We start from the raw sequence: 25,250 nt of genomic DNA, 5'->3' as shown, positions 1-25,250 counted from the left end.
AAGCTGATCCATGTGTGTTTGTCAAGGAGGAGGGGCAAAACAAACTGTATTGTTTATGTTTTGTTGATGATCTTCTGATGTTTTGGAAGAATCAGGCTTTCTACCAAAGCACCCTAGCTCAGCTGAAGGAGCACTTTGACATGAAGGATCTTGGGGAGGTATTCAACTATCTTTCTCTGCAGGTGGAGAAGGACCAAGCAGGTAATTTTCTGGTACACCAAACACAGAAAATTGCTGATGTGTTAACCAGGTTGAATTTGGTTGATGCAAACCCAGCAGACACACCAATGGTGACAGGTTACCAGGTAGACAGTACTGCTGAAGCGTTTTCTGACACAACGCTGTACAGATGCATTCTAGGCAAGCTGAATTTCATTGCCAGATGTTCAAGACCTGACATTGCTGTAAGCTGTAATCTGCTTAGCAGACATGCCAACAATCCTACAGTTCAGGATTGGAAAGCTCTGAAGCGCATAGCCCGCTATTTGAAAGGGACTATGCACTACAGGCTGAGGTTCACCAGTCAGAAGACTGGAGGTCTTGAAATCTTTGCAGATGCAAGTTTTGGAAGTGACACCACGGATGGTACAAGCACTTCTGGAGTATGCTACATGTACAACCACTGCCTGTTTGACTGGCTGTGCAAAAAGCAGACAACAGTGAGCCTAAGTTCCTGTGAAGCAGAACTCAATGCTCTGTCATTTTCACTCATGGATTGTGAATGGTTGATGCAACTGTTTAAGGACATCAGAGTGTCTGTGAAATGTCCTGTACAAGTGTATCAAGACAATAGATCGTGTTTGGCTTTGCTGAACTCCGAGAGTTGCAAGCAAAGAACCAAGTACTTGCAGATTAAGCTACATCGTGCAAGGGAGTGTATTCAGAAAGGACTGATTCAGGTGTCCTACATGCCAGGAAATGAAATTCCTGCTGATCTGTTGTCTAAAGTTGTTAACAAAGAACAACTTAAGGTTTATGTACAAAGGTTGAAATTGGGTTGAACCACAGGTACTACAGGTTACACGGAAAGGGGGAGGATGTTAGGATATTTCCGTTCCACCTTAAAAGGGAGCAGGCTTTGTAAGTTACAGAGTCTGCGCATGTCCTGTTCACAGGATGTTTATGTTTGCTATTCCTTTCGATTTCAGTCGGTCAGAGACGCTGACTCAGAACGGTCATGTTTTTCTTTGTTCTGTTCAACGCTAAATAAAGTCTGTAAATATGCTCTTCTGCTCTTCTGCGGTGCAAGCTTTCTGGCTGTGTTTCTGCTGATAAAGGATGTGCACGAGCCTGGAATGTGGCAGTCTATTTCTAAGGCTTCGTGTCGCTAATTGCTGGATCTGCGTGGCTACAGAGATCGATGGACGTCCGGCAGCCGGCTTGGGGCTCAGATGGACGCTATCTCCCTGGCAGTATCCCAACAAGATATTCTATTATATTAATTATGTTTCTTATATTGTCTTTCATCTGCCTCCCTGGCAGGAATCCTGTTTGGTCCTTATGGATCAATTCCTTTAATATCTTTTTCATTCTATTTGCCAAGATGTTAGCAAATATTTTATAATCATTGTTCAATAGCGAAATTGGCCTATAGTTTTTAACTTGGGTTAAATCTGAGTCCTGCTTGGGAATTAATGTTATATATGCTTCTTTCCATGTCTCTGGTATTTGTCCTTCTTTCAGAATGTTGTTCATAACTTCTACCAACGGTACAAGTAGGGTGTCTTTCATTTCTTTATAATATCTTGCACCAAATCCATCCGGTCCCGGAGTCTTCCCACTTTTTAATTCTTTTATAGCCGTTTTAACTTCTTCTATTCCAATTGGTTCATTCAGTTTATTTTTATTTGTCACTGAAATTTTTTGTACTCCTTTCTTCTTTAAATAGTCTTCTATCATCTTTATCTTAGATTTCTCTTTTCTTTTATATAGATCTCTATAAAAGTCCATAAATCCTTTCCTTATTCCTTTCAGGTTCTCAATGTCTTGGTCTTCTACTTTAATCTTTTTAATTACATTTTGTTCTTTCCTTTTTTTAAGTTGCCACGCCAGCCATTTTCCGGATTTATTTGCAAATGCAAAATTCCTTTGTTTCATTATTTTTATATTCCACTCTACTTCTTTATTGATTATCATAGCGAATTGTGTCTGGAGTAATTTTATACTTTGCTTAACTTTTTCATCCTTAGGTCTGTTAATCAATTTTTTTTCAATCTCCATTATTTGTCTTAAGATTTCTTTTTCCCCTCTTTCTCTCAATCTGTTTTTTATTGCATTTTGCTGAATAAAGAAACCTCTCATGACCGCTTTACTAGCATCCCAGACCATATTAATTTTTCTTTCCTTATTTATATTATTCACAAAATAGTCAGTTAAACATTTCTGTGCTCTTTCCACAATCTTCTGGTCATCGAAGAGATTCTCATTTATTCTCCACCTGAATGATTTTTCTTCATACCCTTTCAGAATACCTTGGATGGCATTGTGGTCAGATAAAACCTTGTGTTGAATCTCAATTTTTGTAAATCTTGAAATTAATTCATTAGATATCCAAATTTGATCAATTCTTGACATTGATTGATTTACTTCCGAATGAAAGGTAAATTGTTTCTCTAGTGGGTGTCTCAGTCTCCAGATGTCTATCAAGTTACAATTCTCAACCATATCAAAAAAAGTTTTTGGTAGTTTCCCTTCTTTTGTTTTACCTTTATTTCTTAGTCTGTCCATTTCCATAGACACCACTCCATTGAAGTCACCCATTATTATAACTTTTTGATCCATATATTCAAATAATTTCTCTTCTAAGTCCTTAAAAAATTCTGCTTTGCTTCCGTTTGGTGCATATATTCCAACTATTATCAATTTTTCACCCTGCCAATTGATTTGAACTGCAATAATTCGACCCTCTTCATCCTTGAACAATTGTTGTGCTTCTAATTTATTTTTAACATATAAGACCACCCCTCTTTTCTTACTTTTGTCTGATGAAATAAACTCGTTTCCTAATTTTTTGTTAACCAAAAATTTCCTGTGTACTTTTTTCACATGAGTCTCTTGTAAACAGATTATGTCCAAATTCTTTTGCTTTAGATATTGTTGTACTTTATTCCTTTTTTTATATCGTTCATTCCATTAACATTCCAAGTCCATAATTTCAATGCCATGATGTCAATCAATTAAATATTCTTTTTATTAACTTTTTATTTCTCCTCTTCCTCTTGCTCTTCTTCTGTTTCTTCTTTTTCTTCTTCCTTTTTTCCTCTCCTTTCCTTTCTTTTATTTTTCCTGCTTCTTTGCTCTTCTTCCTCCTGGTCCGTGGCTTCTCCTTCACCACCTTCTGCTCCTGCAGCTTCTAATTCCGTTCCTTCTCTGGTCAGCCCCTTATATCTTCTAAGAAATTTGTCGACTTCATCCGGTTTCGTCAGTCTGCCTCTTCCCTTTATAAGTAAATGCAACGCCTTCTGGAAACTCCCATCTAAATTCTATATCATTCTTTCTCAAAGCTTGTACCATCTCTTTGTATTGATCTCATTTTTTCAGAAGTCTTTAAAAATGATTATGAAACGTTTTTCTCTATTTTTTTGCAAAATTAAATTTCTGAATTCTCTATCCTTGAAGACAATTAAACAGTCACCTGGGAATTTCTTCACTCTGGTTGTCTTTGTTTTAATCCTAAAGCCATTTTGAATCGTTTTTTCCACATCCTCTATTTTCATATCTAGCCATTGAGCAATCTCTTTTGTCAGCTTTTCTTTGATTTTCTTGCCTTGAACCTCTGACAGAACAAAGTTATCAATGCACACCTTAGAAAGTAGCATGGACACCAATTCACCCCCCTCCTAGTTGCATCCCATTATTGCTTTGCATCTTTGCAACCGGTTTAATTGCACATGTTCACTGTGATTACACTGTGAATTTGTTACTCCTTTGAGGGTGTGAGTGTACACTTTGCATTAGGATGGCAATAGTTGTGATCTAATAAAAAACCGCAAACTCAGATGTGTGATATGATGCGCCTGCATGTGCTCAGCACACACATACACATGAACAGTTAATGTGAAGTACAGTATGCTAGCGTGGAGAAGGTTGTTTAGCTTGGTTTTGGCCATTGAATGAAATAGAATCCTATGTCACAGCCAATGCTATTGGTCATTCAGTGCAGGTGTGATTGTTAGCTTGTTGTCTTTCAAGGTACCTGGGAGCCCTGGCTATTGGGTTTCTCTTTCTTTGCCTGGATATGTCACTATTAACACAAGAAGCTGAGGATGGCAGACTTCTAAATATGTCTGACCCCAATTTCCTTGTTTTCATCCAGCTATAATTCCATAGATGATTCAAGCGATTAATGAGATGCCCTTCTTGACACACACACACACACACACACCACTTCTCTCTCTCCCTGTTCCCACTATTATGATTGGGTGGAACAAGTGCACCTTCTTCAGTTCTCCCCCTTTTTGCTTAGATTCCAGGAACCACAGAAGCTGCTGAGCAAAAAGAGAGAGGCAATAATGAAGAATACCATGTGGAACTTCTTCTTCAAATGCTGAATAAGCTGTTGCTGGCTTGCACATTTTGTAATAAGAGTGTTCCCCGACATTAAGCCTGCATCGGAATACCCTTTCTTTTGGCTGCATTTTACAAAACAGTACATTACGTGCATAATAGAAGAAGTTGAGTTGTATGTGGTGTGGGGAATGGTTAACCCAGATTTTGTGCAGGACTGTTTGTTTAAAATATTGTTATACTGCCTTTAAAGACAAAAGTCCTCTCAATATGGCTTATGAATGACATGTAGAACAATGGTTGGCATCCGTCTGTCTCAGGAGACAATGGAAGACACACGGAACAAAAACAGCATAATATACATTTAACTTAAGGTGGCAGCATAAATATTACAGACACAAATGTCTGGCCTAACCTGAGAAAAGTAGAGTACATCCGTTCTTTATGCCCCCTTCTCTTCAATTTGTTTCTCAGGTTAACTGCAGCATCAAGAAGTTCTCTTCCCTTCTGTAAACTACCTGCCAACTTCTGAGATGTTTGCCACTGCCTCATGGAGTCAGATTGGTGTCATCAGCTGGGTGACCCAACCTTTTATTTGCCTCACTGTGTACCATGAAGCACTCAACCTTCTGAAGTGCCAGCCACAGCTCTCTAGACCAGGAGCAAATTCTGGTTCAATTTTGGACTGTTTTCTGCTTGCTTTCATCTACTAACCATTATTCCCACTCCTTTTGAATTCATGGAGCATCATTTTAATGTTCTCTGAGAGTACTGCACCACCACACAGTCGCCCCTATTTCCCTTGATCTTGGAACTACCCAGGAGGGCCCAGAGCACAGCAGCAAACCGCTATAAAGCATTGCATAAGGTTTTCAGACTATTATGTGCTCTCTCTGCCATTTCACTTTTCTAAAAAAAAATTCCACATTCCTCTGCTTTTACATCTGTGTTTCACAGTTCCAGCAGCATTCTGAGTCTTCAAAATTGGACCTTTCAAACAGTAATTCTTCATCCTTTGCCAGATTGCAAACGGCATTTCTAAATTTTTAATAGAATTTGTAATCGTTGTTGTTCCAGAAATGCTGTCTCTTCTTTCCCTTCAAATTCCGCCAGTCATGTGGACTTTCTGCCAAGAGAGAGAGAGAGAAATTGGTAGTGAAAAAGAGTCATCAAGTGATGACTAGGGATGGGTGAATCTATCAGTTTCATTTTTTCTCGTTTTCTCACTTTCCCCAATCTTAACTTCTGTTCTCCACCTTTTCACATCAGTTTGTGATTTATTTATTTTTTGACACAAAGAAACCTCTAATGAAAAATTCATCAGCATTTTAGTGAGGCCAGCACCAGCAACTGGAACTTCCTGGACGCTGGAGAAGAAGACTCATTCTCACAACACTTTCCTTTTCTTGATGTCTGCCTTCTCTGGGGTAAAGGTGAGGAAGCCAGTTGCAAATCATCTAGCCTGCTGAGAAGACCTCTCTCCCTCCAGTTTTATTCATTTATGGCCTGCAAATTTTCATTTTGTCCAATGCTTGTGTTCTTGTAATGTTGATTTTATTATTAAGCTCATTCTGAAAAGGTGGCATATACATTAACTTGACTAACTAAAAAAATGGAAAATCCAAACTGAAATATGGATATCTATATTCTTCCTCTGGACTGGGAAGCAGTGTGCCTCTACCATTGTGAAGTAACAACTGTGGGAGAGTGCTGTTGCCCTCAGGTCCTGCCTGCGGGCTTTCTAGAGGCATCTGGTTGACCATAGTTGGAAATGGGATGCCGGACTAGACAAGACTTTGGCTTGGTCCAGGGGGCTATTATTGTATTCTTAAGTATCCACTATATGGTACTATGTGGTTTGGCACTGGACATTTTTTGAATATGTACCTATTATATGGTATTTTTGGTCCTTGATTAGCTACATTAGCAAAATCATCAGTATTCCGGCTTGAAATTTGTTTTCCATTAACCCTCTCGCTTGCTTCCCTAAAATTGGCTCTCTATCAGAGTGCATTGCATACTCATGGTAAACAAATGTAAATAAAGTTGTACATGGCTAAAGTTAGCTACAGAATGTGAAAGTGTATTCACCCAGCTTTGGGAGGCTGGACTTAATGTTGTTTTGCCTACTGTCATCTCATTGTTCTTAGAGAGACAACAGATGTTCACAGCCAGTACCAGTGCTATTTTTGCTAGATGCTTTCCCACTGAGAGGTCCAGGTGAGATTGTGATTATGACTGGGGCAGGAAGAAGAATGGGGAGGGTACAAGCATGAGGCTGCATACTGGCATCACTGCTTGGGGACATCCTCTTTAGTCTCCAGTTGTCACCCAACATGCCCTCCTTTTGATATAAGTACAGGATTTGCTGGTTGCCTTTACGCGGACAAGTAGTAACTTTTGCCTTGCACTGAAATTTGCTGGATAGTGCAGGGTGAAGAACAGGGAGGTTATTAGGCAGTCAGTGTTGGTGTTTAAAACAGCTGGTTGGTTATTTGGTCACTTGGCAGGAATCTGTGGCGAGAGGGAATGGGAATAGGAAAGAGGAATAAGTGAGCATCCTGGGGCACTTTTCCAGGTGAATGGTGATTATCAAGACTTGCACACGAGGCTTGGTGACTCATGGACAGGGTACGGACCACTGTTGTGGCTTTTAACACTTGCTCAGTGTTATGGGTCACCAAGGATATAATAATTAAGAAGTTTTCCTCACCTGAAGAGGTGTGGCATGGGAAAGGTGGGACAGCAAGCCTATGATATTGGCTTTGAATTCTATTCCTGCACATGTTCAGTTTAAGCAGAGCATTAGATTATTAAAATTTATCCCAACTAGTGCTCTTTATTTCCCTCCTTCACTTTCAGACTGCATGGTAATTTAGGCTGCAGTCTTCATTCCACTTACCTCTGAGTAAGCCATTTGAGTATTACTTTAGGAAATCAAGGAGTATCAAAATCAAATCAAATGGCATAAGACTTTATTAAAATAGAAATGCCACTGGACAGATGATGATGAAGAAGAAGAAGCCCTAGAAGATACTTGTTCACATTCTTCCTTTCTGTGGGAATGGGAAGGAGTATTAAGAGGAAAATGCATTAATGGAAATCTTCAATAACTGAAAGAAGGTAAAGATTCATGGAGGTAAATGTTCACCCCAGAGATGAATGGAGTCTGATGGATTCCAGAGAGCTTTGATGTTGTTTTGGGGTTGTTGTTTTTTACCAACCGGCATGGCTGGTGCTCCTACCAAAGTCCTGGTCAATTGGTAGAATATGGAGATGGCCCTGGTGGTTGGCATGGTTACTCCTGAGCATTAGCTTCTGTTTAGTAGAGCTTTAGCATTTCCATGGGGTACATCTGAGCTGAGGATGAGGCAAGTTGAAAGATGATAGGGAATGAAGCCGACAAATCCAGCTCAACACAAGTAAGAGTTCATTACTGAGCTGACTCTGTGGTGGTGAAGGCGAAGAAGTACCAAACAGTGGTGGAGGAGGGCCATTGTTTCATACCATCATTGTGTGTTTCCTAGAAGCATTTGATTGATAATTGTGGGAAGCAGGATGCTAGGCTAGATGGACATTTTGGTAATGTACAGGGTTATACATCCTACGTGGGCCTCACATTATATTTGACTTTACAAGCTTGTTCGGTGGGCTTTCAAGACAAATTTGGTGGTATATTTCACCCAAAAGGTTGCAGATCTATTTACATTTGGGGAAATACTTCTATAATCTAGACACAGCTGAAGCTTTCTAACTGGTTTTTATGGTATTTGTCTAAAAGTTGCCAGCAAACCTTGGCACTAAATACACTATCAAAGGTTGTATCCATTGCTGCTGTTCCACGAGCTCAGATGACTTCCACTTGCACAACATAACTATCCCTCCCCCTCCCCCATATACCTTCAGAATCTGCTCCAGAGAGCTGGAGGACCATCTGCATGGTTGGAACTCTGCAAGCACAGCATTGCATGGAATCCCGAGATAATTTTAAAAAAACCTGAAAACCACAAGACCTGGATCTGTGTCAATGGCCTGTTGTGGAAAGTGCCCCATTCTGGATAATTTTCTTCATATATTTGATGCTTTGCAAAAATGGTAAGAAATTTCAAGGAATGGTGGTTTCTTCAGCCCTGTGAAACCACCCGAGGCATACTCCTAAAATGCAGTGATTGCCATGTATTATATTCTCTGTACAGATTTGTCATAGAGTGAAAACCACACATACATAATGACATATCTGCTGCTTCTGTCCTCTTCCTCTTGACTATTCACTTTCCATAAAATGTAAAGTACATTAAATAGGTATAGAGTTAGGTGACAGGTCAGATAAGACTGAACAGAAATAATAACTAAAATAATAGTAATCTTGTCAGTGTGTTGCTACTGCTATGTAAAGTGATAATATCTGAATCCTAGTCATGAGATTCACTGTTCTCTACTTCATATGGAAACATATCATTCAACATTTGCAGAAATGCCTCAGGGTGCAGTAGTAAATAAACTACTCAAATTGATTACAGATTCCCCCCCCCCCCATCCACATATTCAAAACATGTTCCCATTTCAATTTTTCATAAGCCTTTCTTTTCTCACTTGCGTGTTCAGACCCAGAGACCTCCCTCCTAAATAAATTCACACTTGACTCAAATTTTAGTTTGGTCTTTGGCAGAATTTAGGCCACAGCTTTATTGATTACAGAAGGTGAGTGGTTGCATAGGCTCTGGTTCGACTAGCTCCCTGCACCCTTGCAGGCAGCGTTGACCCAGAGCACCAGCATAGGTCAGCCAAGGGTGAACACCTGGGTAAACGAAAAGCCGGGAACAGACTATGTTCACCACCCAGATGCCTCCCTGGACTCAGGCATGGGCACAACCCCCATTTGAATTCCTGGATTCCTTTAACGGAATACCCTTCACATAGGGATGGTGAAAGCATTCCCCCATCCCTATCACCTGAACCAGAGCCTATCTGCCACACGAACACCCACGCTCACCGCCAACCACTCACACCTGCAACCAATCCCTTAACCCCGCTGACACATAGGTCAGCCACAGATCATTCCCAGTCACAGACAGATGAAACCCATCAAGCCTGTAAAGGGACGCATCATGGAAGGTAATGCCTGGGTGACAGATCACCGTCCCGCCCAAGGCCAGAATCTTCTTGGCCACTGCACTCTGGACGCGCCTCCTGGCCCTCTCGGTGGCAGCTGGGCATTGGCTACCACGACACACACATTGCTGCAACAGCTGCGACCCAAAATTTATGAGTCCAGGAAGAGCTGCCTTCAACTCATCAAAGTCCTCCTGCATGCGGGTCTGCAGGTTCAAACCGGGAGCTTCCGGCAAATCGTTCTTGCCCAGCTGCACCACCATTGCCGCAGGCGTGCCTTCCGAGACACCATTGCCTTCACCGGCGGGAGAAGCTCCTCCTAACGCATTCCTCGTCTGGACACCCACGAGATGCTCACGTGGTCAGGGAGCCCGTGCCTGCATCCAAATCCAGACTCTGCCACCCTCCTGCTAGCCCAGTGGACAATGCTGTGACTGACCATCCAGATGTGCAGGGTAGGCGGACCTAGGAAGGAAAAAAACAACATTAATAACTGCACCTCAGTGCTGCATCCAGACATAACCCCTATATGCAACAGATTTCCAGCGGCCCAGATCCTTGATCCTGTCAACAGACAAGCCCCAGTGTGCAGTGGTAGTAGCTGTACCAATGCAGAAAGAATGAGGTGCAAACTCACTGGCCAGCAGGCCACATGCTGCCAGCGCCTTGCACATTACTGCAGCAAATTGATGCCTCTTTAACAGGGACCCATCCTCGTGAATCAGGAAGGGACCACCCCCAGGCGGGCGAAGTGACAAATATCTCTTGGCATCCTTCACTGGACAAGGGCCGGGCTTACCAGTGGCAGGCAGCCTCATCAAGGCACCTCTGCCCAACTGGTCCTTTTTGGAATTTTGAATAGTGAGCACCAGCTCAGCATCAGACCGCTGAATGTCCTGCAAAAGCAAGCCTCTGGGGGCTCTTCCCTGTGCTGACTCCTGCACCACTTCACCCACACGCAGTGCACCAAAAAATGCTATTGAAAAGGCTGCCCAAAAGAGTCTTGCCTCATAAATCGACCAGCAGACAAGTCTTAACTTGCTGCGCACCAAGAACAAAATGTCAAATGTAACCGGCCTCCTACCTGGTGACTTTGGTGGCTGCAACCTGGCCCAACCCTCAAGAGCCTTGCACACTACAAACTTTGCACAAGGATCTCTGTAATAGAGGGATGGCAGAAGACTGAATTCTGATGGTCTTTACAGCATGACCCATATATCGCAGGTGAGCCAAATACTGCAACACCTGATGTGTGGATGGTGACACTGTACTGTCAATCATCAAGTGCTGTGCTCTGAAAGCTAAAAAGTCCACCCAGGCCTTCTTATAAGACCTCAAAGTGGAAGGAGAAACAGAAGCTAGTACTCCCTGAAGGAGTAGTTGCTGCCAAGGTTCAAAAGCAGAACCGGGAAATATTCTGGAAGCTGCTGGGCATCCGGAACCAGGGATCTGAAGCGCTCCATCTGAAAATGGGATAGGGCATCAGCAATATCATTAGTAGCGCCAGGAATAAAATGGGCAGAAAACACAATATTAAACTTGAGGCACTGCAGCACAAATGTGCGCAATAGGGCAGAGACTCTGCTGGAGTGTGACAGCTGGCTTGCCAAAACACACACTATGGCCGGGGTATCAGGCCAGAAACAGACCCGCCAGTCCTTGAACTCCATGGTCCAGATGTGCACTGCTACTACAATGGGGAAAAACTCAAGAAATGTTAAATCACAGGTAATGGCTGTACCCTGCCAGTGCTCGGGCTACCTCTGAGCACACCAACAGCCATGGAAATAAAGCCCAAAACCCAAGGATCCAGCAGCGTCTGAATGGATCTGGAAATCAAATTGCAGATTCAAAGTATCCTGCCACAAGGATATGCCATTGAACTCCTTCAGGAATTCAAGCCACACCTCGAGGTCCAACCTGACCTCACTGGGCAAATGCACCTGGTGATGGGGTGACCGCAAGCCTGCAGAAAGTCTTGTTAAGCATGCACAAAAAGGGCAACCAGGGGCAACCACCCTGCAAGCGAAATTCAAATGGCCCAACAGAGACTGAATCTGCCTCAAGGTAACCTTTTCCCATGGCAAAATTTCCATAATGATGTCACGCTGGGCCACCAATTTTCCTTCAAGCAAAGGGGAAGTTTGTGCCACAGTATCCAACTGGATCCAAGGTAAGACAACCTCGTGACTGGGCCCTCAGTTTTATCGGCCGCCAAGGGAACACCCAACGCCTTGGTTAGGTTGTTAAATGCATGCAGTAATAGCAAGCATTCTTCAGAATTGGCTGCAGAGTGAAGCAAAAAGTCATCGAGGTAATGGGTCACCTCCCTTAAACCTGTCTTGGTACGCAAAGTCCAGTCCAAAAATGTACTAAAGGCTTTAAAAGCTGCACAAGATATAGCAGCCCATTGACATGGCCTTATCCACATAATATGCTCCATCCAACAGGAAGCCAAGCAACTTAAAATCAAGTGGATGGACAGGAAGTAAGCGGAACGCAGATTCCACATCACACTTTGCCAAAAGTGCACCCTTCCCAAAGCTCCTAATCAACTTGACCGCTTGGTCAAAGGTGGCATACTTTCCAGAACAAAACTTAGGAGGGATAGCATCATTTACTGATGAACCCTGTGGGTAAGATAAATTGTGAATTAAGCGAAATTCCCCAGGGGCCTTCTTGGGCACCACACCCAAAGGGGAAAGGTGCAAATCCGGGTAAGGAGGGCACTCAAATGGTCCAGCCATCCTTCCCAACGTTAATTCCTTCCTGATCTTTTTCCTGGCCTAATACTAATACTACTACTACTACTACTACTACTACTACTAATAAATTTTATTTATACCCCGCCCTCCCCAGCCAAGACCGGGCTCAGGGCGGCTAACACCAGGTATAAAAACAATTGATTAAAATACAACTTAAAAAACAAGATTAAAATACAACATTAAAATGCAGCCTCATTTCAGTAGAAACTCAAATAAAAAACTTTTTGGGAATGAAAACGTCAAGTCTTCACCAAGGCAAACTATCCAGACTGGTCCTACATGGACCAGAAAAAAGCCAGGGAAGTCCCCAAATAGGAGTTCCATCACAGAAGGGTAAAGGAAGGAAAGAGGAAAGAGGGGAAGGGGATCAAGTTGATTCCAAGCCAAGGCCAGGTGGAACAACTCTGTCTTACAGACCCTGCGGAAAAAAGTCAGATCCTGCAGGGCATCTGAGGGACCATGGGGCTCATAAACAATGGAAGACATGGAGGGGCCAGGCTGAGGATCAGGCTGCCTCCCAAATTGCTGGGCCAGCGACTCAGGTTCTGAATTGAACCTAGCCATAGCAGCAGGGTCTGAACCAATATTAGCCATAATTGCACTCAAGCGATCCAGCGTAAGCTGAGGGACCGCAGGAGCTGGAGCTGAACGCAGTGACTGAGACGGACCTCTAATCACCCTCTTAGAAAGGAGAGCAGGACTGGGATTCCTTTTAATAGGCATCTCAATCCCTTCCTTATTGGATGGGGGGGTACGAAATCAACGTTCACACAAAACCAATGGGACCCAGGCTGACTAAGATGGTGCTCCCACCAAAACTAGGCAAGGACGAACCTCTCCTTGCAAAAGGAACCCAAAATGGCGGCTAGAATGAAAAGAAGGGGGTTTCCCGCCCTTAGACAATACTCAACCAGCCTTTCCTCAAAAGGGGCATACAGAAATCAATTTTGCAATGGAGAGGGAACTCTCAATACAGCGAAACTACTCAAAGCACTGAACGAAAGTGCCCAGAGAGTGTCAATTGCAAATTGCCCAAGTTGCGTTAGCTAAGAAACCCCAAATCTGCAACCGCAGCCAAATTATAGGGGCACCAGCCGCTGCAAGGGGAGCTGAGTGGGCAGAGATCAACAGGCAGTGGCAAACTCCGTAACCGGGAGTGCTCAGGGGCTGAAGCCCCTGTGGGACAAAGCCCCACTAGAAAAGGGGGAAGGAGAAGGAAGGGGGGAGGACAACTCAAAAGGGAAAAGTTAAGAAAGCATTAACAAAAAGGGGAAGAATAACGGAAAGAAATCACCAAGACGATCCGTCGAAGGTAAGTCTCACGGCTGCACAGAGGACACGCTGTTAGCTTGTTCTGAATGCACAAGCCGAAAGAAGCAGCTCTGGGTATATATAGGTCCCTCGATCGGTTTAGACTGAGCTCCTTTGGCCAGATTGAACCCAACATCGAGGGACCTACCAATCGGGTGTTGTGGCTGACCAATCCAACCCACCCACAACACAGGAGGTCGGTCTCCAGGTCTCACTGCAACACATGCCCTCTTTTAGGGAGGACACAATTTCTCTTTGAAATTTTATTTTGATGGGCATTTGTCTCGTTCCATGAAGCTGTCACAGAACACATCAGGATGGATTTTTAGGGACCCACCTATTGCTTAAGTTATGGGGAAGAAACTGCTAGATTTGCTGCTTACTCATGAATAGCCCAACCAATGGTCAGCCAGGATGGGCTACATGTGAGTAAGGGTGAGGTTTATAACAGGCTGCAAGCCTCAAGACTCCTCTTGAAGGATTATAAGCCTCAACATGAGTAATAGAAAAGAGAGAGAAGACTGTGGCTGCATCTATGTCTTGCGGGAGGAGAAAGCAGGTGAGGAGTGATAATCCTGCCTAATTCCACCCCACCACCATTAGGAATACCTCTCAGGTGTGTTCTGGAAACAGAGAAGTGAGTATAGTTTCCCCGCTAAATAAAGCAAGGACTGGCTGTCCTAAACTCTGTAGGGCCTGGAACTTAAAATTAGCAAGGAGTGGACCTAGTAATATAGGTATCATTAAAAAAACACACCAAAAAAACTGAGTCAGCCTAATCCTCCGAAGAAGCTGCCTCTTTTGTGGTCTTCCATATAATTAGATACAATAAACTATCATGCATTGGGTAGTATAGAAGTGATTTTCAAGGACAAAGGGATACTAGGAAAGGTGAACCAATGACCTGATTGGACATAGCAATCTGTGTTCTTAGAAAGGCAAGAGGTAGACATATGTTAATATGTACATAGATTCTACAGGTAGATAAATCTCAGTGGAAATACCAGATGTTCAATCCTGCTACAGGCAGCCCAAAATCTGTTGCTGTCTACTGCAGTGCAATGGATTGTGAAGCCTTTTCCTGCATCTCAAGGAAACTGTACATGGGTGCATTTTAACTCCCCCAAATCAGCATATTAAAAACAACATGCTTCTACTGTGTATATTTTAATTGTATGTCACACAGAAACAGAAACACCACATCAGCTTTTTAAAATAGCCACCCCTCCCAACATTGTTACAAATGATTAAAGGGGAAAAAAATCACTCTCAAGAAACATGGGTCGTTGTCACCCTTGACAAATCTAAGATAAATTGCAACCTTTTATGGCAAGTCCCAGTGGACTAAACCTAAGTCTGAATTAATTATGTGCAACTATATATGGCATGTTGTGGTATCCACATTCACTAAGAACAGTACTCTTCTTAATGGCTCAGACTTCTCCAGCGGGATGTAGAAGGGATATCAAACACTTCTCCTTGCCCTTCAAGACTTTCTTCCTGTGTGATATAGTTCTAGATCACTGCTAGCCAAACTGGAGCATTTTTATAGCAATAAAGGGAGTGAGCACAGAATACTCAGGTCTGCAGAATGGGAAAGGGGAAGACATTTAATAAAGATTATTTTATAAAAGGTGAAAGGTAAAGGACCCCTGGATGGTTAAGTCCAGTGAAAGGTAACTATGGGGTGTGGCGCTCATCTCACTTCAGTTGTCCACAGACAACTTTCTGGGTCATGTGGCCAGCATGACTAAACCGCTTCTGGCACAACGGAACATTGTGACAGAAGCCAGAGAGCACAGAAACACTGTTTACAGTCCTGCCACAGTGGTACCTATTTATCTACTTGTACTGGTATGCTTTCGAACTGCTAGATTGGGAGAAGCTGGGACAGAGCAATGGGTGCTCACTCTGTTGCGGGGATTTGAACCTCCAACCTTCCCATCAGCAAGCCCAAGAGGCTCAGTGGTTCAGACCACAGCACCACCTGCCTCCCAAAGATTCTTTTATAGGTCAAGGCTAACCAGCAACTTTTCTTTTCCTGTCCTCTGTTTTCTTTCTCCCCTGCCCCACCACTGACACACAAACATTTAGTGATTAGGCTGCTCTCAATCATAGACTTGATAGACTCGCACAGTTGGCCTAACTTTTGGTTTCTTATGTCCAACCTCCCTCCCCCTGCCAATGGCTCAGCTGCCATCATCCCTCTGCAAGCTCACAAGTTCCTGTCAGACAGTTTGAGGGTTTAAAATTTCTTTCTTATAATTCAGAAGCATTTCATACCCTCCAACATTTCTCTGATGAAAATAGGGATGTCCCATTTCATAATGATAATTTTACTATTTATACCCCACACATCTTATTGGGTTGCCCCAGCACTCTGGGTAGCTTCCAACATATATAAAAATATCATTAAACATTAAATATAAAAAAAAACTTCTCTATATAGGATTGCCTTTAGACAGCTCGGGGATTGCGTAACTCCATACCCTACAACATTTCTCTAATGAAAATAGGGACATCCTAATGAAAAGCAGGACATTCCGGGATGAAATCAGAAACAGGGATGGCTTCTCTAAACCAGGGACATCCCTGGAAAATAGGGACACTTGGAGGGTCTGGCATATGTGTTGTTGCACACATGGGCATCTTAAAATTTTTCATGGCTCTGCTTGCTTCCGAACTGTTAGGGCATCATCCAACTTAGTTTGCTATTTGAAGGAAGGATATTGGGAGTGTTGGGCATAGACACCAAGGTGTTATTGTGAGGAGCTGGACCAGCTTGCCCCTTCTAATCTGTGTTAAGTTTTTGTTACCAGAGAAGAAAGGCAGCTTGCAGCTTTTATGTTGTCTTTATTTTTTGTTCTGTGTGTGTACATTTACAATTTTGGAAGCTGGTCATCTGATAAGCTTTATCATTCTAAGCTTATCATCCTTATCTTGGAGGTCAGGCATGCTTGGTATTCTGCCCACAGCTGGAATGTCAGGAGGCGAGTGTACAAGCTAAGCCCTGGGCACTGATTTGTAACCATCTCCCTTTTTGTACCTCTTTAAATGACTCAGTGTGCCCTCTTTCCCCCTGTCTTGTAGAATGCAGTATTGGGCCAGAAGACTGGAGCAAGAGATTGATGGCGTGATGAGGATATTTGGTGGTGTTGATCAGCTGAAACGGGTAAGTTTTGCCTTCTCTTTCTTTTCTTTGTGACAATATTTCTGGATAAAGCTGGTTACATCCAGAGAAATAATGGACATTCATTGGTGTCTGGGTTCTCATGTTCATATAGCACTACAGTCTTGGGGTGATGCTGTGTTGGACTCACTCTTGCAACCAGGGCACACCTCACAGTGCTTGCTTTCAATCTGTAAACTATAAGAGACTTCAATCACATATGCCTGACATCATCATCACTGTTCTAATATATATAGTCACTGACAGCAGCTTCTTGCCCACTCCAACCTCACCCAGTGATTCACTTCAGATATAATGGGGGAACATGGTATCCTGTTACATTATTGAACCTTTGGCTCCTTCTCCTCTCCTCTTTTACACTTGCAAGGAGGAGAGTGAAAATAAAAGCTTATGAATTTGTTATTATTATTTCTAATTTATTTTTATTTATCACCTGAGGATCACAGGAAGGGTTACAATATAAAAATACAAAGTACCTAACATATATAAACACAAAGCGCATAGCATATATAAACACAAAGCACATAACATAGTAATAAACTAAAACAATAATCTCCCCCCCCCCCATTTAAAAGGCCTGGGAGAAGAGGAATGTTTTTGCCTGCCACATAAAGGTATGTAACAAAGGTGTCAGGTGAGCCTCCCTGGAGAGAGCATTCCACAAATGAGGAGCCACTGCAAAAAAGAAGAAGTCTATTCTCCTGTTATCACCCTCTGAACCTCTCATGATCATAGGGTCTGGGTCATTCATAGGCAGAGGCAGTTCTTGGGGTAATTGCAGTATTTTAAACTTATCTGCCATCCCTCATGATGTCTGAACTTGGAGAATTATACTATGGTTTGTGAAAACAAGCCAGAATCTGAAACCATGATTGCCTCAGCTAAATGTTGAACTTGATATACTGACATTCAGCCAAGATGAGGGCTGCGTTTAGCAAATCTGACAGGGTGAGCGGCAGTGTTGTTTTCCTGTTCTTGGCCCTGATGCTCCGCTTAGAGAATTGCTAATACAAATACAAGTTGAGACAAACAGAAATCTGAATACTAATAATAGCTCCTAAGCAAAGCCCTAATAGGAATCTCTTTCCTTGTGCATCTGAATGACGCTTAGCACAATCAGAGCCATGATACCTGCTTGGGTGCTCTGGGGCTCTGTCCTTCCTTAATTTTGTGACTCAGTCTTCTGTGTCTTGGTGATTAAAAATAGAACTAAGCATGTCAGAGGAGATAAAAGTCTCAGACCTACAGATCTGTCACACACCATCATCTGCAAGTTCTAAATTCAGTTTTTGTTTCTCATAGCTTTTGTATGTGAGACACACACACATACACACACACACACACAGAGAGAGAGAGAGAGAGAGAGAGAGAGATGTACAGTTTGAGAGGCAGAGCTGCTTCTTTTCCCTTTTAATTCATGTCTAACTATAAGCAGTGACATGTTAGTAAATAAAAATTATAATATCTCCTTCATTATTATTTTTTAGTTTTTGCTTCTTAATTTCTCCCTCTTTTCTGGGTGAGGATATGGACCTGCACATTGGTTATTGACTGAAATATCATAAATGCTTTGCCACATGAGGCATGAAATTTATTGTCAAGAATATAGTGTCAGAAAATGTAATGGTGCTGGTATTTTCTCTGACAGCTGGCATATTAAAAACATTATTTTTAACACTTTCTTTGTTTCCAGAAACAAGGGGTGTTGCTTACTACAACGGAGCAATTCCTGTTTTCAGGAATCATAAAAAGGCATTTTTTCTGCCAATCTTAGTGACCTTCTATTTATTTTCACTTTCAACAAAGCAAGTGAGATTCTGATTATGTCAAGAAATATGGACCAGATGTAACTGGTTCTGAGAAAGGTATATCCAATTTCATAGGGAACATATCTGTTAAAGGCCTGTGAAGTATCTATACTGTGAAGGCTGCAATTCACTGACAAATGCCAGTGATCCTTGACCAATAGATTTTGAAATATCAAGATAAATGAAGCAAAACTCAACAGATATTGGCAAACTAGAGCATCAGTGTCCACCTCAGTGAAGATGTACATAGGATTCTTACTAATAAGATTATAATAATTCTAACCTTCCTTCTTTGTGTAATAAGGTGAGGTAGTTTGGATATTCATACACTATATTCAGTAACAAAGGATGCTTCAAAGCATGTCTGCTTGGGAGATAGCCAGTGTTAGTTTTACTCAGAGCTGATCCATTAAAATCAATTTCAATAGGTCTACTGTGAATGTGACTTAGATGGGTATCAACCCTCCCCTCCCCCATGTGGTAGCAGCATACACTTCCATGGGGAAGAGTTGCTCTCAAACTTTCAGTTTGACACAATACTGCCAAATTAGCAATGGCAGAACAACTTCATGTGGCTAAACCTCTAAGGGTATTGCTACTGTTTGCCTTGTTAAAATGCCTTAAAGGAAACCACCAGATCCCATGAACTCCAACGTAACAAAGAAGGGACCAAGCTGAATTGCCATGAGGGATTGTTTACTCATCAAATTGTCCATATAACTTAGGGGTGTGCACAGAAAAAGAAATGGCTTTGGAGCCTGTTTCATGTAGGGTCTTTGGATCAATTCAGAGAACACATTGTTTGCTTTGGTTTTGCTTCAGATTTCTGAAGGACTCCCCATTCCCACTGGGGAAATAAATAATGGGTATAACTTTTCTATTTGTTGGCAGAATTAGCTAAAATTTGCAGGCATAAAAGCCTATTGTCAGAGGATGGAACAGTTGAATTCCAGACAAATAAAATACAGGGGAATTTGTGCAAGGAGCCTTTAAAGTTAAAGGCTTTAAAAAAAACACACAAAAAAACCCACCCCATGACAGGTATCCAAAATCTTTCGGGTCCCATGGACAAAATTTGGAATTTGTCAAACGTGTTGTTGGTGCTACCACTGAATAGCAGTTGTAGTAGAATGGCCAATCAGATTGAGTAAATAAATAAATGAATCTGTATGTGGCTCTCTACTCTGTTCCCACTAATGCCATAGTCCAATAGGAAGTCTGCTCCTGCATGCTTCTGACCAACCAGAATGAAAAGGAGGTAGGACATGTGTTGGACATGCACAGAATCAGCTGACCAACTAAAAAAACCAATGAGGAATCAGAGATGTGAGGGAAGATTTTGTTGAAGTAGTGAAGGCACACTGCCTGGAGAGAGAGGAAAGTGAGTTAGGGGTAAACAGAGAGATAAGAAAGGTTTCATGTATTTGTGAGCTCAATTCAGTGTTTTTGTGAACCTGAATTTTTGGAGTGGCCTTAACACTTCAAAGTTATGCATGCTTATTCAGGAACAAGTCTTCCTGAGTTCAATGTGGGAGAGAGCTGCTGCACTCAAGTCTTGTTTGCAGGTTTCTCAAAGGCATCTGGTTAGCTACTGTGAGAATAGGATGCTGGGCTTATCCAGCAGGATTCTTCTTGTGCTCTTAAACCATTCCTGATTACTATAAGCCATTTTCTGGATTGGATGAGCATTTTGGTTTACTACCATTGAAAGATGTTCTGATGTTGTCCTATGGTATCTTTGGTAGTCAGTTCTATTTAGCTAGTTATTGAAACAATTTCAAGAAACAGGTTCCTCATGAAAGTTGTAGAACACCTGGAGGCATTTGAGAAGATTCCAGATTTGTATAATGAGTTAAGAATCTAGAGGCTGACTTAGATGAAGAAACTTTTTGCAAAGTACTTCTGATAATATATCATAAATATTTGTAATATGGCACGACAGTAAGGTTCAATATAGTGTTTTGCTGGTGGGTGGGTGCATGTATATCTAAATTTTATATGCAAATTTTAACAAAAGAAAGGGGGGGATTTATCAAATTAAAAATAGGACTAATACAAATAGCAACAAAAAAGCACCATCAATTCACATTACGGATATATTGCTAGTATTTCCTAAGCTCCTACATCTTGATGCAACTAAATCTTATAATACTGTCTCTTGAACTTGATAACACAAGAGGTACATTATATCGTGTCATGTTAACCCTCTCCAATTGTGGCAACAATAATCAGTAGTTGTTGCAACCGACCATCTGCTGTTGTGGACTTCAGCATGCCTCTGATGCTCAGAAATGTGTTGATGGAAAACTAAACATGTCTTACTTGTTACAAACAAAAATTATATGTTATGTATAAACCATACCCCGTTTGGACCTTTTTTATATATAAAAAAGAAGGAGATTCTGTGTGTCTTTAATTAGTACTGTAGAACAGCTCACAGTCATTAATTCCAATTATGTACAAACAGAGAATTGAGGCATAAAAGGACTGATCAAGTAGGGAGCTGATCAGTGAAGGAACAAGAAATTTAACCCATCCTACTAAACTCAAATTCCTATACGGCAGCCCCAGGGGCCATTCTTTACCTGCCTTTTCAAATCAATTGGAGTGTTTCTTAGCAGCCATTGAAACAGTAATTGAAAATGGAGTAATCAAAATGGGATGGAAAATGGCTCTTTTATTCTTTATTGCATCTTACCTTGCTTTTCACAGTCAGCCAAAGGATATGCTCAAGGGTTTAATATCAGACTAGGGATGGGATTGAATACTTAAAAAGAGGTTTGGGAATACTAGATTTCTGATGTTTGCCTTCCTGCTCCTGGAGACAACTGGGATTGGATCTAGATTCCTCTGAAGTCCTATGATCCAGCTGGATTATTGTCGTATTACACACACACACACACACACACACCAGCCACACCACAAGTATGTCCCTTTAATGCCACCCATTTTACCCTAGTTTCCTCAGCTGGAAGTAGAGAGGGATACCAAACACTGTAGGTCCAATCAACTCTGGACCCAATTAGATAGACAGATTTATTTTTCCAAGTGAGCTCCAGAGATTTGGAAAAATTATCCAGCTTTTCCTAATTATCTCCATAGTGGGCTTGGTTGTGTGTATCCACTGATCACTATGTAAGATCTCTATGTAATAATGACCATTCTATGTAAGTAAGAGTCTGCCAGAAGGTGGTTTACAGGGAGACATTAAGAAAAAAAAGGTGTAGCAACTGCAAAGAGTTTCCTCTTTGTCCATGCCAACAGTTCAGTGTAATGTGTGTATCTGACAGTCCTCTGCTGAATTTAACAGACCTGATCTCTTGTCTTTATTTCCTCCACCCCCCTCCCTGTCATTTTCAATACTAGGGGCATAAACAATGCTGCTATTTGGCCTTATCATCCAATGATGGTATGCTGAGTAATGGACAGTATTGGCACATTCTCATACATTTTGAAGAGGAAAACACCCAGTCCATTAAAAGGTCCAGATGGCCTGAAAGCTTGTGCCATTGGTTGGGAGTGGTGCACAGCTTGTTGGCAGTGCTCAACAGCCGACTAGCCTGCAGCTGAGCAGCATTTGATCCTCCTCAACAGGTGTCACTGCGACTCAAAGAAAATTGCATGGAGAGGGCAGGAAAAAGCAGTCACTAGCCAGGACTGCTCAAGCTCTTCCAAAGAGAGGCTCCCTTCTCTTCTTTTAAAAACAAGGTTTTTATGCTGTAGAGCCATGCACTGCTACCCTTTCCCGGGAGGCTTCTGTGGCAAATGCAAGAGATTGGACAGAGCTGGTTTGGAGTGCCTCTCTAACTGACTTGACATTTCATTTTTCTTAAGTGGCTTTTCACAAGCATTCACTGCATCAGTACTTTTATTCTCTATTGTGGTTTCTGTTCCTTGGCTAATTACCTCATGCTGACAGTCTGGCATGTCTACTTGCCACGTAGTTCTGCTCTTTATTAATTTTGTTGCCTATGAAAGTGAAGAAGGACTAAGAGCATGGGCCAGGGGTTCAGCAATCATGTGTATGCTTCCCCGGCACTGTCTTGACCTACAGCTCCATCTGCTGTTTTAATCTCAGATATCTTGCCAATGTGCTACAGTCTTGCCTACTTTCCCTTTGTTTAAGGGCACATCTGCACAATGCACATTTGGATGGATGAACAGGATGTGGTCAGAAACCACATTGGATTCCTGCAGGGTACATGCATCTGAACTTGGCCAGTGATCAACCACACCGCCTGTTTGGAAGATGGAAGGGAATTACAAGCCGGGCTGGCCAAAGTGATATTGTCTGCACAACCCACTTAGCAATGTCAGCCCTGTGTTCTATGGAGTCATACAGAACCTGAAGTTTAGGGTAATTCTTGGCTTTTCAGTTTGGGGCTACAGTACTGACCTGATTCTGTCAGAATCTGTTCCTGTCAGAAGGGAGTGGGGGAAGGTAACCATAGACAGAAGCTAGCTAGAAGCAGAATCCCCTTGCTGGTTTTATAGGGGTCAGGCAATATCCTCTGATCTGATCTGGCCTATTGCGGTTGAGCAGCTTCTTTCCTGGTGTGATCATCCCAGCAGTTTCCTCCCTTTGCCAGAGCTGCATGCGGTACACATGCTGAATCTCCCTTGCCCACATACTTGGTGTTCCTAAGTACACAGACTACTGTGGGCTCAAGCCCTGGCAAAACATGGTAATCTGCCATTCAAATCCACCTAGTTTGTCTAACCACCACCCCCGACATTCTTTGCATTCTCATCTTTCTGAACATTTCTCAAAGTGTAACTTTAAATTAGGGAGGTGAAACCTGTGGTAAAATGGGTGACGGATTCTGGACAGTTTACATTTTGTCACTGCATGAAGATTAAAACTTGGCTTGGCAGAGCTGAAAGTCAAGTGCATCAGCCCAATGTCACTAGAGCTCCTGTAAGGATATTGATAAAAAAAGAAGGAACATATTTTTTCACATGATAAAGCTGCTTTTGAAGCTGAAGACAGACACCCAGTTTTTCAGGGATGATAATTCAGGGTAATAACTGTGAGATTTGTGTAGCAGGAGACTTTATCTGGAGCCAGGCATTGCTTTACTTGTGACCCTGAATCTTGGAGCAAGAGATTCTAAGGGGTATTAAGAGCTGGTGAAAATTTTGCTCTTGCTATGTATACAGTGGAGCTTTGAATACGCTAGTGGAGGGGGTGCTGGGCGTTTGATTTATGCAGATTGAGTGACTGTCTTTGCCCTTGTCCTTTCTCTTGTGTGTTCTTATACAATCAGTGCTGTACCAAACACTGATCACACTCACTCCCAGCCACCTGACTGACTGAGCCGCCTGCAAAAATAGCTCCCAAGTCTTTATAGATTTGGAAAAAACACTGCAATGGTGTCTTGTGAACTCTTCCTGAGTCACCTCTGTTGACCAATTAATATAGGCAACAGAATTGCAGAGCAACTATTGTCCACAAGTGTACAGCGGGGTTGGGTGGGTTTGCTTGAATTTGACCTCATGGAAAACTGAACATGGAAAACTAACATGTTGGGGGGCACTAGGTCAGACCCACTTCCATAATATATTAGTTTTCTGTGTGCAGATTTGCCCACCCCCAGCAGAAACATTCAGACATACAGCACAAGCTCTTGCCTGTAGCAGAAAGTGGTATAGTATAGGAAAATAGGCTTTTCCATATGTTTTCATTGATTCTTTTATAGTGTTGATCTGAGTCTTCTGTTCAGAATTTTCCTGGTCCATTTAAATGGCACAGTTACAACATGTCACACACCTGCTTTAACTTAAGTGTTACCAGGAGATACAAGAAGAAGATATAGGTTGATGTCAACTCAACATAAAGGTGACATGGTCCCAAAAAGGTGAACAGCAAATCCAGATCACTGTCGTGAAACTCTCCCTTCCCCATCCCAGCCCTGGAGTTGGACCTTAATCTTAGATTTTCTTCTCCTATATCAGGCAAGTCCTCCTAACCAACGGTGGGTAACCTGTTGTTGCTTCTGTAGGCTTGACATAATCTGTTTTGATAGGAGGGTGGTTTTGATGCCAGTATATGTGATCCAGCCCATTTCCCCCCTGAATTTCTGTGTCCAGTCTGTTTCTGAGTGGAAGATCCTAATTGTTCCCTTTTTTCCAATGGCTTGATTAGACACATGGGTGGCTCTTGTTGTACCACTCTACAAAAGAAGCTGTGGAGGATTCTCACCTTTTCCTCTTTGTCCTTTCCTTCCACTTGCCATCCATCCTAGGAAATGTCAGGAGAGCATATGCTCCAGTGTTTAGGTCGTTTGCATAATGAGGCTAATGTGTATGCATAATATATAAAGAATATCTGCATGGAGAGGTTCACTGTGTGGTGTTTGTGTCCCTTATTAAATTCTTTCCAGTCAGGAATGCACATCCTGAGATATTGCATATGATATTTGCCAACAGAAAGGAACAACAGCGGTTCAGCAGCAAACATATCTGGATATGGTATAGTATTGGTTATTGTTAGTAGCATTAGCAGTATTAACAGATACATCTGTATCCAGACATTCTTCCAGTGTGCTCAGTATGACA

At 42.2% G+C, this 25,250-nt stretch overlaps 1 protein-coding gene across 4 annotated transcripts in view; it reads left to right on the top strand.

Annotated features, from left to right (window-relative positions):
* Positions 1–25,250, top strand: part of CACNA2D2 (calcium voltage-gated channel auxiliary subunit alpha2delta 2) — a 529,531-nt gene that overhangs the window by 33,651 nt on the left and 470,630 nt on the right. For all 4 annotated transcript variants that reach the window (XM_080996409.1, XM_080996408.1, XM_080996407.1 and 1 more), the window contains one exon: positions 16,785–16,866. In XM_080996409.1, coding sequence (XP_080852535.1) covers positions 16,785–16,866 — 82 coding nt within the window. The remainder of the gene's footprint in view (positions 1–16,784; positions 16,867–25,250) is intronic.

Source organism: Podarcis pityusensis (genome assembly GCF_964106645.2).
Source record: "Podarcis pityusensis genome assembly, chromosome: 2".
Taxonomy (NCBI): Eukaryota; Metazoa; Chordata; class Lepidosauria; order Squamata; family Lacertidae; genus Podarcis; species Podarcis pityusensis.
The sequence above is the reverse complement of the archived record's forward strand: the minus strand, read 5'-3'. Positions and strand labels throughout refer to the sequence as shown.